General features: G+C 40.5%; 1 protein-coding gene across 1 annotated transcript in view; it reads left to right on the top strand.

Moving 5' to 3' along the window:
- SNTG1 (syntrophin gamma 1) overlaps positions 1-15633 on the top strand; it is a 397146-nt gene that overhangs the window by 314565 nt on the left and 66948 nt on the right. Inside the window, exons 10-11 of the mRNA XM_069960047.1 lie at positions 7966-8068; positions 11017-11099. Of these exons, the coding sequence (XP_069816148.1) occupies positions 7966-8068; positions 11017-11099 (186 nt within the window). The remainder of the gene's footprint in view (positions 1-7965; positions 8069-11016; positions 11100-15633) is intronic.

Genomic DNA, 15633 nt, shown 5'->3' with positions numbered 1-15633 from the left:
TTATGGTAAACTTCACAAAAATAGAACCCTTGAATTGATCTTTGTTTTATTTTTATTTTTTTAATTTCATCCCTAGTTGTCACTGTTAGAAAGCGTGAAGATCTTTTTCTAATATATAATTTTAAAAAATCAGCAATTCTGTTTTTTTTCCTCACTCTAATTTGTGCAGTTCACAGAGTGGGAACAATATTGTTACATTTTAATAGATTGGACAATTCCGCATGCAATGATATAAAATATGTTTGTTTTTTTAAAATATTTTTATTTGTATAGTGAGAAATGGGGTGATATAAGTCTTTATAGTGGCATTTCATTAGGGATTTTTAAAAAGAAAAAGTTTTAAAACTTTTTTGTACATTTTTTTCACACATTTAATATTGCATATATAAGTCCCATAGGGGACTTATATACAATGCTCTGATTGCATATACTGATGAATGCTATGCCATAGCATAGCATTAATAAGTATTATCAGTGTTCTATCAGCGTTCTGCTCTCAGTCTGCCTGAGAGCAGACTCTATGAACAGATCGATGATCCGACAGGACAGAGGTAAGTGGCTTACCCCCGCCTACAAATGATCTGAACAATCTGTATACACTCCGGCCGGGATTCCTTGTGGCTGCATCCAAAACTGACATTGGTCTGACAGAGCAGACAATGTAAAGTGTGGCTCCTGCCGCACCTGGCATTGTCTGCTGTGGGTAATTGGAATGCGAGCATGTCACAGAACAGCAGGTGTCATACAACGTGTGAGCCCGGCCTTATTCTTCCCAATGTCATGAATAACCACTTTAAGATTTTCTATGAATAAAACTAAGGGCCCAGGCAAAGCCTCTAAATAAATGTTACAAATGGCAAAATACAGTCATACAGGTAATATTCTCCTAGTAGTTATCATGCACAGACACATCTATCAGACTTTCAGAAGGAGAATCCTGATATATTAGTCCAAGAGAGTGGGTTTCCATTTCTCCAGATTCTAGTTGGAGTGAGCAACACTTCACATTGTAAAGTTTGCATGCAACTGTTCAACCATGGGCAACTAAATTCCACCTTGGTGTATATAAAGTGGGGCTTTGTATACCAATAATTATACAACAATTAGGGGGAGATTTATCAAAGGGTGTAAAATTTAGACTAGTGCAAACTGCCCACAGCAACCAATCACAGCTCAGCTTCCAGCTCTGGTAAAAGGAAACAGGAGCTGTGATTGGCTGCTTTGGGCAGTTTGCACCAGTCTAAATTTTACACCCTTTGATAAATCTCCCCCTTAATGTGTATCAAGGGGTTTTCTTAGAAACAATACTATGAAGAAGTTAGAGTAAAGATCAGATGAATTTAATTTCCTATTAAATGATACTATTAAAAAAGTAAAGTTTTAAATGTTAATAGCCACCGGAGAAACAAGGTTGATTTGTTGCAGTTGCAGTTCTGCAAATTGTGCAATTTGCAGCAAAATAGTGCTAATTAGCCCCTTCACGTCACCAATCTGTATATATATATATATATATATATATATATATATATATATATATATATATATATATACATTCCTACTGCACATACCCCCGTAAATAAATAAACATATTACATATTGTAGCGTGCGGAATTGGCAGATCTATTAAAATATAACGATATTGTTCCCGCACGGTGAGCGGTGTAAATGGGGAAAAAACCGCACCAGGAATGCTGATTTTATTAAATTATATATCACAAAAAAGTTAATTAAGCAATCAAAATGTTTCTGTTACACCAATATGATATTAATAAAAACTAGAGATCATGGCGCAAAAAATGACATCTCAACCAGCCCTGTAGGTGAAAAATAAAAGTGCTATGGCTCTTAGAAGGCGGGGAGGAACATTGCATTAATTTGACCCGGACTTTTGTGGATCAAAGGGCTCTGTCTTGAAGGGGTTAAGGATGTGTGAACATAGCCTTACATCACTACACTGGAGTTCTCTGAGCTCTTTAGAACAATCAATTCTTTCACAAATGTTTTCAAAGGCAGACTGATTGGCATGTATTGGATTTTGTCTATCTATCTATCTATCTATCTATCTATCTATCTATCTATCTATCTATCCATATATTTATATCTGCCTTCTAGTAAATCCAGCATATCAGAGGCTGCCATTTGGCAGCCTTAGGAATCTACACCAGTTATGCCCCACCCCCACCCCCTGTCCGCCACCATGCAAAACTGGCAACAAGGTGCCAAATATTGTGCAGATGGTTTACTTGCAACTTTCATTATCCCAACTCCCCCTACCCCCCTTTGTGTGCTGCTCTATGGTGCTTTCACATGGCACTGCATCCCCCTACAATAGTACTGGGGGAGATTAGATGAAATATTTAATATATGTTTTTGCTTGAAGGATAAAACATGGAGCTCATATATTTCTATGGGAAGCCATATTGCAGATAGGTTTATATTATGATATGTAAGACAGACTGGTTTCTCCAGATGCCCAGCATATCAGCCACAGCTGTGTATATATGGTTGCCAGAAAGCATATCCTAAACAACTAAGGGGATATGTGGAGAACTTCATTAAACAAGCTTTGAATATTAAGAAGTATTGCTGACTTCTCCCTAATCTGGCCAGAAACGTCACCTTTTTTTGCTTTTGTGACACATAGATACGATTTGACAATTTAGCAAATACCAAGGTAAAAAACTAGTTGTTTGCACTTCTCCTTTATGAATTTTAGTTGACTGATGCTTTGTTTAATGTGTTGCAGTACCATTTCTATTGTCTGGATTTGCTTAGAGGACAGATCTGCAAATCACTTTTTATTGTCTTCTGCTTGGCTTCTAGTAATTAAAATGGCTCTGGCAGTTGATTCAGCTGTGATTTTAGGTGTCTCACAAATGGCTCTCTCAGATTACAGCAGGGGCTGCTAGCCATCTGTGTGCTGGCTCTGACAACACTTTGTATTTTAGAGATAATATATATTCCCTGTGCTGCATTTTTACATCTTGTTTTCATTTATTCAATTATGTGTAAGAGATTTCAGTGCAAAATAAGCATGACACGTATGAGTTAAAGAGGGCCCATCCGCTCTCCAGACTATTTTAGTAAATATTTGCATTCCCAATAAAACAACAATTCTAGAGCATCTTTTCTGGAAATAAGTGTATACATTGACAACTGGATTTTACTACTTTTCTTGTTAATGTAGTGTTCCAACACCTGGCACCCCTTCCCATAAGCCCCTGCACTATACAGTAAACTTGACCGTGAACTTGACCTCTTGATAACCAGACGGAACTTAAAAGATGTGGAAACTGTTGGGAATCTGGAAAGAAGGTGATAGTGGGAGGCTATGTGCACACAGTTTTTGGGACCTTTTCGGGTAATGAAAATGAACCCCAAACAACCATTTTACAACTCAGAAAAGCCCCAAGTAGCAGCAATATTTCTCCAATTAGATTCTATTAAAGAAAACAGGTCGTTGTGCATCTATAGGGCCCTTTTCCACCAGTTGTGTGCCCCAATGAGACAGTCTGACAGTTGTAAAAGATAAATTAATTCTTAGTATGCTTGAGTGAATAGGTAAAAATCCTGCTGCACGAACAGCTCCTTTTAAGCAGAGGCTGAATTATGGAACTGTATTTTGTAATTTTAAATCTTAATTTTCTTATATGCTTATATGTGTACCTCTCATAATGGTCGCTGCTGGATCAGCACTGATTTCCACCCTGTGGGCGGAAATTTGTGTCTCCATGGCTACAAACATGCATAAGACCGTAATGAGGGTGACGTCCGTTGGATCAGAATGGCGGTCGCACCCATTACAGTCTCATGCATGTTCGTAGCCACGGAGACCCATTGCCAAGCAGTGTTGTCATCTTTAAAGAAAAAAACAGAATCAAAGGTAGTCATTGAACAGAATTGAACTGGATTTGAACAGGAATTTAAAGATTCTGATTTTGTATGACCGCTTATGAACAACGGGTAAATATGTTAATAATTAAGGGAGATTTTTCGCATAATCTGTCGTATCAGGCAAACTTTTTAATCAGATCTCATTCTGTAGAAAAATACTGTACCTTTTACGCACCTGTCTGAAATTTGAGACTTACAGGCATACAGTGGAGGTGCTATGGACCTCTGTAACAGTCATATTACCACCCTGATACGTGGTTGCAAGTATTGGAACATAAATAGGGAAATACCAGGGTGGCCCCTTTTGCATCAAAGTCTAACTCAGTTGCTAGTGACAAGACGGGTTTATCCACAGACAGCTGTTTTGGGGTATTTGCCTCTCAACAGTGTGGAGCAGGATTCTGGATAATGGTGGCAATGAAAAATAGACCAACAAAACACAACAATCACTGAGCTCAGGAATATCAGTAAAAAAAAAACAACAACAGTGGGCTATGTATCGGGGTGGTTCAGTTATCTCCCCACTGAAAGGCACCCTTTGGCAACAGGTTTTCTTTCTTTGGAGGGATACTGTATATGGCTATTACTGTCTTTTGAGACTCACAACTGAGGCTCCACGGAACCCATTTTTGGCATATTTAATTAATTTACTAACATATCAATGGAGACTCTTGAGTGAGTTAGTAATTACATTTTATCAGACAGTGTGATAGTTTGGGTTATAAACTGTACAACAAAGTAAACTGTTGGCAGCAGAGTTCCAATTACAATGCTGTATCTAACTCACTATATAACATTTTACATTCTTGTATTGTCAGATCTGTCAATTAAAATGGGACAGTTATGAAATACACATGCTGCTATATGACGGCATTGCAGGTACTCTGCTTCAGTACATGCTGTTTAACCTTACAGTGACAGCTAAAGTTATGCATCATTCATGTGAATAAATCACTGTGAAGCCAAGCACATTATAAATTGTGTAATACCTGGCTACAATTATGATTTTTGGTAGATGTATTCTTTTTTTGGACAAATAAAAAATCTACTAATGAAGAATTTTTATAGATGTGTCCTTCCTTACCTTTCCTCTTGATTTAACTTATCCCAAAATGTTGTGCTACTGAATGACCAGCTTTGCAAAAAGAAAATGATTTGACGGGCTATGTCAGAAGATTTTTACAGGTTGAGTCAAATGTCTCTGGACACCCTTTTATTTCTGAAACAAAAGGGAAAATCACATATCTGAATATTCCATCAAGTGAGAGGGGTCTATTTTTGTATGCTCTTGACAACTGCCATATTGGATCAAGGTTGAGTTTTTCAATGGAATGGTGGTTATCAACACAAAGTTGCAAGAAAACTGGGTACATTGTGATGCTCTGTGTTCAGACTAATGCACAACACATTAACATGTCACATTCTTTTGAGCCACAAGAGACATTGTAAATCTGATTGCGGCAATCAATTTCTTTGATATGATTTATAATCAACATCCCATTGGAAAAACTTGTCCTTGATCCAATATGGTGGCCATGTTCCAGAGATGGCCTAGAAGGTTACTTGCTCGGTTATTCAGATATGTATTTTTTCCTTTTGTTTCTGAAATAAAAGGATTTCCTCAGACTTTTGATTCACCCTGTATAATTCTCAACATTGAAATTGCAACATCAAGAGGCAAAAGTAATACAAGTATAGAAATCACAAAACTGATAGATTAGAGATAAAAATGGAAACAAAGTTAAAAACACACTTACACTACTTGGCATTTTATCAATGAGGTTTAGGCTAGGTTCACACTGCGTTTTTCCTATGCGTATGGAAAAAAATGGATGCAAAAACGGATTCAATTATGTGTCATCCGTTTGAATCCGTTTTTCCATTGACTTTCATTACAATAAGAAAAAAAAACGTATCGAAGCGGATGCGTTTTGTTTTTTTAACTTACAGAAAATCAGTGTTGACTACGTTTTTCTGTCCGTTAAAAGTAACCAATTAAAAAAGGATATGTTAAACAGATTGCAAAAATGCAATGTAAACCTAGCCTAACAATGGTTGTGTCAGGAACTTGTCTGACTGAGATCCAACGCCGTCCTCTCATACGGCTGGTGTGTGCACTCCGGGCCGAGTGATGTCATGGAGAACCAACAGTGCCTCTGGTCACCGATTAAGCGTAGGAACTGTAATCCAGTTACACGCTGTTATCTAGGGCAGTCTAAGGTAAGCAGGTAGGGACACGGGTAGGGTGCCAGCCAGGGATCACTTATTTGTGTTCCTGTCTGTCCTTACGATTTCATAACAGGTTGTCTAAGGAATGTTCTGGCATGTTGAATGTTCTACCACAATAAAAAAACCTTTTTATTTCTCATTCAAGTATCAAAAAGGCAGTGCTGAGCAGTTGAAGGGCCACAGTCTGGCATGCCTACTTGCACAACCCAACTTCCCACCATGACTGATTTACATCAATTATGGTGAGGCAGATTTTATAAGTTTGGAAACCACTATCAGTTCCAGAAAAGGAATATTTTGCTTCTTTACCCTAATAGCTATCGAGTGGCATTTTCTACACTTAACAGCAAATAAAGAAGATAGATTTCTCTTAAGAAAAACTTTTGACTTGTCAAAAAGAGAATCCCTGGAGCAGAATGCATTTAATGTTCTAATATAGAAAAGAGCAAACACTGCAGCAAGGGTCCATACAGGTACATAGGTCTGAAGGTCTACAATTAGCTCCTTACTGATTCTGCCTAAGCCAACTAGATTGGTTAGCTATGTATTGCCTGACTGAAGCTAGAGGGGAGCTACATCTATAAAACAATAGATGGATAGAGGGGGGGGGGACCAATCCAGTCTTTTGCTCCAAAGCCTATCAACATTTAACTAGGCCCCTCGGTCCAGCCTCTGGTACAATCACTGATATTATTAAGGGGCACCTTCACTGTTTTTCCTTGCAGAGTGGCAGCTGGACCCTTTCTACGCAGGGCCACTGCAGAACACTTCCATTCATGTGAAGTGGACCAACTGCAGTTATCTGCACAGTTGGAAAGAAAAGTCAACTTGAGCAGAGGCTCAGAGGTCGGAAACACTGACCATTCATACAGTGATGGCCTATTCAAGCAATTAGATATAAATACCCATTTAAAGTAACTCTCCTGACTGGACTGCCTCTGTATCCTTTAATATTGGTGGATATCAAAGCAAATATTTTAAATACTTGGAGATGGTATAAACTTTTCTGTAAAATGATACAGGTCTTGTTTACTCCTAGCATACAGTGGTTACTACCTACCAAGATTGGTTGAAGAACGATCAACTGACACCAGGTTCATGGCCACACAAGGCCACCCATTATGTTTTTCCTCTAGAATAGCATTCAATCCTATTCTTTCAATTCAAACAACTGAGAACTTGACAGAACCCTATGAACCCCATTAGAGGTCAATGATATTAACTGATTGTCATTTGGATCTATCATAAAATGGGTTCCAAACAGCAATGTGGCTGTGTAAAAAAAATAAATAAATAATAATAATAATAAACAAGTCAAATATGGAAAATATGTTTTTCTTGGATAAAAAGCAAATACAAATATCCCAACATGTTTCCCTATTATGAAGATGGTTCATCAAGGGATATGAATTAAAAATATTAATAAATAAACAAGCCCAAGGCTGTTCAAATGTATGACACCATAAAAAATACTAACAAAATGAGTTACTATCTAGAGTACCTGATGCAGGTTATTTTCCTACACAGAAATCAGGTTTATATTCAGTAAATACCTGAATGATATGACTGTCTTTTTGTTAAATGAAGACACATCCCAGACCCTTGCAGTCTTATTTCTCACCCAGCTGCAAGATCAGTCCGGACTCCTGCTGAACAGGTCTCAGGATCAGCAATAGTTTCCACATACTTCCCTGCCAGCATACTTCTCTGCCAACAAACTAAGTGTGCTTTGATTTGTATATGTTTGGTAGTATTGGCATCGAATGTCTAGAAAATGGCAGTAAGCCCTGATGTAAATGTTTAATAGTAGATTATTATTTAACTATTTTTCTTCCCTTTCAGGTGCAGGTTTTACGGAATGCCGGAGAAGAGGTTACATTAACCGTTTCCTTTTTAAAAAGGGCACCTGCTTTCCTCAAGTTGCCGCTGAATGAAGATTGTACTTGTAAGTGTTTTTACCAGTCTCATCTTTTGACATCTATTAAAACAGTATATAAATACTTAGTAACCTTTCTCCAGGTGCAAATCGAGCTCCCATCATGCTAAATTATGTGAAAAGATGCAGCACATTTGTTAGAGATCCTGAGCGGCTGACATGTGCACTAAGAGGATGATATGAGGCGAGTCAGAAAATTACAGGAGAAAGACATGAAGAAGGAAAATAATTAACAAGAGGGAGTGAAGACAGAGCTCAGGGGAATTATGGGAAGGCCGCTAAATGTGAAAGACATGTTCAAGATAAAGGGAAGAGCAATGTGAGAAAAGACTTAGTTAAGGAACTCAGCAGCTTGTGTTACCAGGGCTGGTATTTTAAAGCGTCAATTTAGAAAGTGCCTGTCACATATGCTTTATAATATTGTAGTGTCCTAAGAGTCCTATTGCAGCAGCAGTAAACCTGGGGTTCTATCATCAGTGCACAGAAAGCAGAAGCAGTTAATTTCAGTTCTTAGACTGGCCTAAAATTTTGTAAAAATTCCATGGCGTATTTTTTTATTTTTGCAAAAACACCAGAGGCCAGACACTAGCTGAAAGTCAATAGAAGTTTATGAAATGCCTTACATACGTGGTGGTTTTTTGGCATGGCATTTATCTCTCTTTTCTAGCCCACACCTCTCTAGCCCGCCTAAGCCGCTGATTGGCTGATCAAGGAAATAACGATGACAGACACTGAGAGGGTAAATTTACCCCCAACAGAGCACAGTCTGGCCTGCAGGGGGTTAAATTAACAGTCTGGAGGCCATACTGTCACTTTTTGCCCCCCACAACGGAATACAGTCTGGCACACAGGGCCTTACCCACGCCAAGTTGCACCAAACACTATTCACACATAAAGACAAGAACACACACAAAAAAAGGGTAATTGCATGGGGGGGGGGGGGAACCCCCACTAAAATACCTGTGAGGCCGCTCTCAAAACACTAACCACCAGTGAGCTTCCCCCCCCCAAACGGAATACAGTCTGGTACACAGGGCTAACTTAACCCGCCAGTTGCCCAGACTGTCACTGATTGGCTTAGCAACCCGGAACACAGAAAACTCTGTGTTCCAGGTCTGGCACCTGCCCCAGCAAGGAGGGGATCACTTAACTCCTTCTTCTCTGGTGATGGTGCGTTTAGCGAAGAACGCTGTGTTCAGATCCTAATACCAAAAACTATCCACATATAAAGACAAAAACATGAAAATACATGAAAAAAATGCATTGGGCTTTTTTGTGGCATTTTAAGGAGGCCAGGAAAAAAACTAGAAAAATTAGGCCTGTCCTCTCAACAAACTTTAGTTAAACAGTTTTCCGTTGCAGTCTATGCAGTAGGGCTATTTACAATCCACAACTTTCTACCATCCATTATCGACTCTATCGTGATGAAAGGGCATTTGTGGCAAAGGGTTAGGTCTCAGCCTCCTGGAGGGGAAGCTGCTCAGGACTCGGCATGTGCTTAATTAGTCTTTGTATCAGTTTACTCTCCTCTTGCAATCTTATTTTGTCAGTCTCCAGTACCCTCATAGTCTCTGTTGTAGCAATTATCCAAATGACACAGCAGATATCTCCCTTTATAACATCTCAGCCTTTTCTTCTTGACTCTTTACTGGATTCCTCATTACTCCTCTTTGTCCCTTCTGCAGACTCTTTCAGCACCAGGTGTCATGTCATCTTCAGATCTACAATAATTCTTTTTCTGCATCCAGCACTCCCTCTCTTAAGTTGTCTCATTGGGAAATTTTAGGTTAGGGAAATTTTCCTATGAGGGAAATCTTATCTCTCAGAAGTTGTGTAGTGTAATGCTGCGTTTACACAGAACGATAATTCGCCTGATCATACGATTAACGATTTCGAATTTTTTTTTTATAACGATCAGCGTTTAGACAGGCACGTGACAGGCAGCGGCGGGGAAGTAGTCATCTGGGCGGCTCCCCGCCCGTATCTAGTCACCGTGCTCTGCCTGTCAGCACGCTCCGCATAATGATTGACAGGCAGAGAGGTCAGTAACTGACCTCTCTGCCTGTTAATCATCCTCTCCGAGCGTGCTGACAGGCAGAGCACGGTGACCAGATACAGGCGGGGAGCCTCCCAGATAACTACTTCCCCGCCCATGTCTGTCACGCGCCCGGAGAATAAAACTCTTTTTTCTCTGGTATAACGCTGCTGCTGCGGCCGTGGCCGGTACATGCCACGGCTGCTGCAGAAGCTTTATACAGCGCTCCGGGGAACCATATCAGCCCAATTGGGCTTATTGGTTCCCTTTAAAGGGGTACTCCAGAGAAAAACAAAAAAAGGTTTTCAAGTTAACTGGTGTTAGAAAGCTATACAGATTTGTCAATTACTTCTAATTAAAAATATCCAGCCTTCTAGTACTTATCAGCTGCTATATGTCCTGCAGGAAGTGCAATATTTTTTCCAGTCTGACACAGTGCTCTCTGCTGCCACCTCTGTCTGTGTCAGGAACTGTCCAAAGCATTAGTAAATCCCCTTAGAAAACGTATCCTGCTCTGGATAGTTCCTGTCATGGACTGTGTCAGGAACTCACCACTTTCTGCAGTGCATACAGCTGTTAGTAAGTACTGAAAGGCTTGAGATTTTTAAATAGAAAATATTTACAAATCAGTACTGTATAAATGTAATAATTTGTCAAGAATCACAACTATGGGGAAGATTTATCAAAGGGTGTAAAATTTAGACTGGTGCAAACTGGCCACAGCAACCAATCAGCTTCCAGCTCTGGTAAAAGGAAAGAGGAGCTGTGATTGGTTGCTGTGGGCAGTTTACACCAGTCTAAATTTTACACCCTTTGATAAATCACCCCCTATGTTGTTTTTTTTATTATTTGCACTTATATAATAAATAATTGCAACTAATATTGCATTTTCATGTTACTACAGTCCATATTCTTTTAACAGGTGCACCCAGTGACCAAAGCAGTGGCACATCTTCTCCCTTGTGTGACAGTGGCCTGCATCTGAACTATCATCCCAACAATACGGTATGATTTCCATTGTTTATTTCTCCCTCTATATTTGCATGATATGCTTCTAACATTTGTGTAGCTGTAAATGTATTTTCTTATTTTCTTTATTTTTAACTTATTTCATAGCTTTTAAATTCCATTCTGTGTTTACTGGTATGCCATTGTTTAGTTAAGCCTATGATGTGACAGTGTGGCTGCTAAGGTAGGATATGTTTGCCAGTAAATTAGTCATAATGAAGCAGTCAAGTATAGGAAAATGTACTATTTCAGTTCGGGTCTGGCCAAATCAGGACCTGGTTATTGGAATTGTGGGAAAAAAGAGCATCTTGTACTCCAACTACACTCCCTGGTTTTGGCCTCTCAGGGAGGGACAGCTAAGGTTGGAGTTTAAGATTTAGTTAGAGACTAGACAGCCAGGATTGATTTTGTAAAATGGGATTTTTGATTTGCACTGTTTGCCATGGATTATTAAATAAAGCTGGCTGCGACAAGATTGAAAATGTATACTGCTGTGTGAAGTTTTTTTTTTTTTTTTGTGCCAACAATTTCATCCCTGTAATCTACTGAGCCCAATATTATTACAGTACATGTTATAATGTTATAAAAACATAAAGTGTCTAATTTCCTATATCTCATATATACTTTAGGTTTAATTTAACATTCATCTAATTTTAGAACTATACAATTGTTATTAGTGATACGTATCATACATCCAGTCCTGCAATTATAGCTCTTTGTGTCACATCATCTCTTGAATGGAAATTAAGTTGGATTTTTCGCTTCCGCTGTACATATGGTCATTTATGATGCATGGTGCTTATCCACGCAAAGGGTCATACCATACATATGGATTTTGATATGTAAAAAGAGTAGGTAGGAGTAGGGCAGGATTCATACTGTCTGGTGGCTAGATCCAAGTAGCGGCATATACACAAAGAGGTAGACAATGTAATCGCACTCAGCCTTGGTGCAATAGTCGGTCAAATGGACTCTTTGGGTTTCAAGAGGACACCTGTATTATATAGTACATTGGACAGATAACAGATTTTTTAGATACATGGGGCCCAGGATTGTCAAATTACATTTCTTGATCCAATAAATAAAACAAAGTCATTCAAACACTGCCCAGGATGGCACAGATCTCTGCTTCCTGGTACCTGGTCTTCTCACCGAGGAAATCACTTCTCATTGGGGTGACCCACCTCTGCCAGTGATTAGCTGATCGGGCAGTCTAAGCCATTTTATGAGATTAGTCTGACACCCAAGCAATGGTGGCATGGTGGTGAGGGAATAGCAGATGTGCAAAAGTAACAGCAACCAGATATATTGTTTGTATGGTGCTCTACCCTATTGGTGTAGCATACTGTAAGATAGGTAAATGGCAATGCATGCTGTACAGTGTGTATCTTTGCTCTCACACCTTACTTGTCAAATTATTTGTGCACCTTCACCCACCTTTGTTAATGAGTAACAATTCATACAGCATAGCAGGGGTATCAAACTCACGGCCCTCCAGCTGTTGGAAAACTACAATTTCCATCATGCCTGGAGAGCTGCAAATTTGACACCTGTCATCACCTGTGCATCACCACTCACCTTTCACATGTGGCCAAGTTGATTACAATCTAGCATGCTACTCTGACAAGATGTTGGCACTGTACTGTTACACAGTGTGGATGCTAAATCTGTAAGGATTGTTTGTTTTAACCATGTTGAAACTTCTTTAAGCTATTTTCATTGGTAGCAGTAGCATTAGTATGGTAGCACTCCCAACTGCAGCAATAGTGAGAATAAAACTATTATTCACATAACCTCTAAAAATAAAAGGGAAGAGCACAGTCATTAGACCATATAATTGTTTTATACATTACTATTCTTGTATGTGCTTTTATTACATATCACTGTTTACACATTTACGTTTGTGCAGAAACTCATTTCTTCTTTCTTCGACATGTCAAGGCTTCACTAAAATCTTTTCTATTTTTTATCAGTGTATAATGAATATCCTTGGTCAGTGAACAAGCAGCATAGCCAGGCCTCAATTGTGTTTTTGTTGCCATGGCGACATGAAAAATATTTTGAGAACTGATGTTTCCCCTCTTATTAAATATGATTTCAATAAGCGTTATCTGCATCATACACAGATCTGGCGAGTGTTTGTCTATGGATTATTTAGGAGTATTTTCAACTGTAAACACTATTATAGTAGTATAGTATATAACTGGTATATATTGTTTTAGTCAACATACAATATTTTACAATGGATTCAATATGTTACGAATAAATACTGCAGGTTCATGCGGTGAGATGCCCAGAAGGAATTTTACATGGGCACAGAACCTGCAAATTGGTTTGGATTTGAGGTGCCACAGCTGTCATAGACAGGCAGGCTCAATGGATTACCATGGACCAGGTTGCTGGTACTGATGTTGGGCCTGCACAGTGGCCAACAGCGGTAACACCCACCCCCGGAAACAAAGCAATCGGGCCTTGATTAGAATAGGTTTGAGGTGTTAGAGCCACTTTAAAGCTGGGTTCACACTATGTATATTTCAGTCAGTATTGTGGTCCTCATATTGCAACCAAAACCAGGAGTGGATTGAAAACACTGAAGGGATCTGTTCACACAATGTTGAAATTGAGTTGATGGCCGCCATTTAATGGCAAATATTTGCTGTTATTTTAAAACAACGGCTGTTATATTGAAATAATAGCAGTTATTTATTATTATATGGCGGCTATCCACTCAATTTTAACATTGTGTGGACAGATCCTTTCTGTGTTTTTAATCCACTATCCAACTATTTTTAATCCAACCTATAACAACTTGTAAACTTTACTAGAAAAAGTTATCTTAGTGCAAACCATTACAAACAATGCTCAAGTACTTGGAGCTGGCTTGTAGTGTCCTTCCTACGAAGCTGAGCGTCTTGTCAGTAGAGAGCTTGCACTGTGCTCTGTGCTTTACTGAAGGCCCAGTCTTGAGTTTGTCCGTCCCTTTTCTAAGGTGGTATACTGTCCTGTATTATCTAGTCTGTCTCGGCATAGGCAAGGGTTGAAGCTCCCTTGTCTCTGGTTTCCCTAGTAGTCTTGTCTAGCAACCCATGGTGGTTAGGCAGGCCTGTATTTAGAGTTTATGCTGCCCTAGGCACTTTGCACGCTGAGGCGCCCCCCCCCCCCCATTACTGTACATGCATGGTATATACCCTGGCCCTTGGGTGCCGCTCTGCTTGATGCCCGCTGTTCTCATCAAACAAATGTGATGGAGGAAGGAAGGAGGCCGGGGACGTCTTAGTTTGGGGACCGCTTCTGTCCAGTGTCGGACTGGGGGACCTGGGGCCCACCAATATAGAACCAGTGAGACACGACATGCTGACCCGCTCCTTTCCTGAATTCATCTGTATCTATGACAAATCCCTACATTTATACAGCTCTCAGGGTATGCTGGGAGTTGTAGTCTCTGAGAGGACAACCCTGTAATAAATCACTGTGTGCAGAGACTCCTGGTGGCTGCAATGTGTGGGTGACAACCATCAGCCCTGAAGGTCCAGCAATACATCTGTCTACACTGTACTACAACTCCCAGCATACTCTGAGGGCTGCAGACTGTCAGTACATGCTGGGAGTTGTAGTGCCTGCAGCTGTTGTAGTTGGGTCCTATAAACTGGATGCTTTGTGGCATATAAGAATACAAAGATCTGTGGGGGCTCAGTGCAGGGAAGTGACCCCAGAACATCACTAATAGGGAATAGAACAAAAACATCTACCACTATCCCCTATTAGTGATGTTCTGGGGTCACGTCCCTGCACTGAGCCCCCACAGATCTATGTATTCTTATATGCTACAAAGCATCCAGTGTATAATGCACCTAGGACCCAACTGCAACAGCTGCAGGCACTACAACTCCCAGCATTTACTGACAGTCTGCAGCCCTCAGCATATGCTGGGAGTTGTAGTGCCTGCGGTTGTTGTAGTTGGGTCCTAGTTTAAAAGTTTGCGCTAGTGTACTGTAGTGACCGCGGGGCTGTGTCAGTACACTACCGCAAACAATACACTGACCCATTTAGACCCCAATGGTACACAGGCTCTGCACACTATAGAAGTGATTACAGTGCAGTTACTAATGACTCACAGGTGACGTCTTCTCCGATTGCCGTCGCTCTCTTTTTGCTTTCTTCTCCATCTGGCGCAGCAATCAAGAAGACTTCTCCGACTACAACTAGTCTGCAAGCAGGCAGCTAGGGGTGACTGGGGAAGGGAGGCAGCTGGGGGTGGCAGGGGAAGCCACTGGGGTGAAGGGGAGAAGCTGGGGTGACAGGGGGAAGGAGAGCAGCTGGGGTGACGGGGAGGGGGAGCAGCTAGGGGTGGCAGGGGGAGAATCTGGGGAGGCAGAGGGAGCAGCTGGGGGCAGGGGGAGTGAATGGGGACAGGAGGAGGAGCAGATGGGGGGCAGGGGGAGCAGCTGGGGTGAGGGGCAGGGGTAGTAGATGGGGGCAGGGGGAGCAGCTGGGGTGAGAGGGGCAGGGGGAGCAGCTGGGGAGGGCAGAG

Source organism: Dendropsophus ebraccatus, chromosome 2 (genome assembly GCF_027789765.1).
Source record: "Dendropsophus ebraccatus isolate aDenEbr1 chromosome 2, aDenEbr1.pat, whole genome shotgun sequence".
In the NCBI taxonomy this organism is placed as follows: Eukaryota; Metazoa; Chordata; class Amphibia; order Anura; family Hylidae; genus Dendropsophus; species Dendropsophus ebraccatus.
This window is presented reverse-complemented; position numbering and strand designations above follow the sequence as displayed.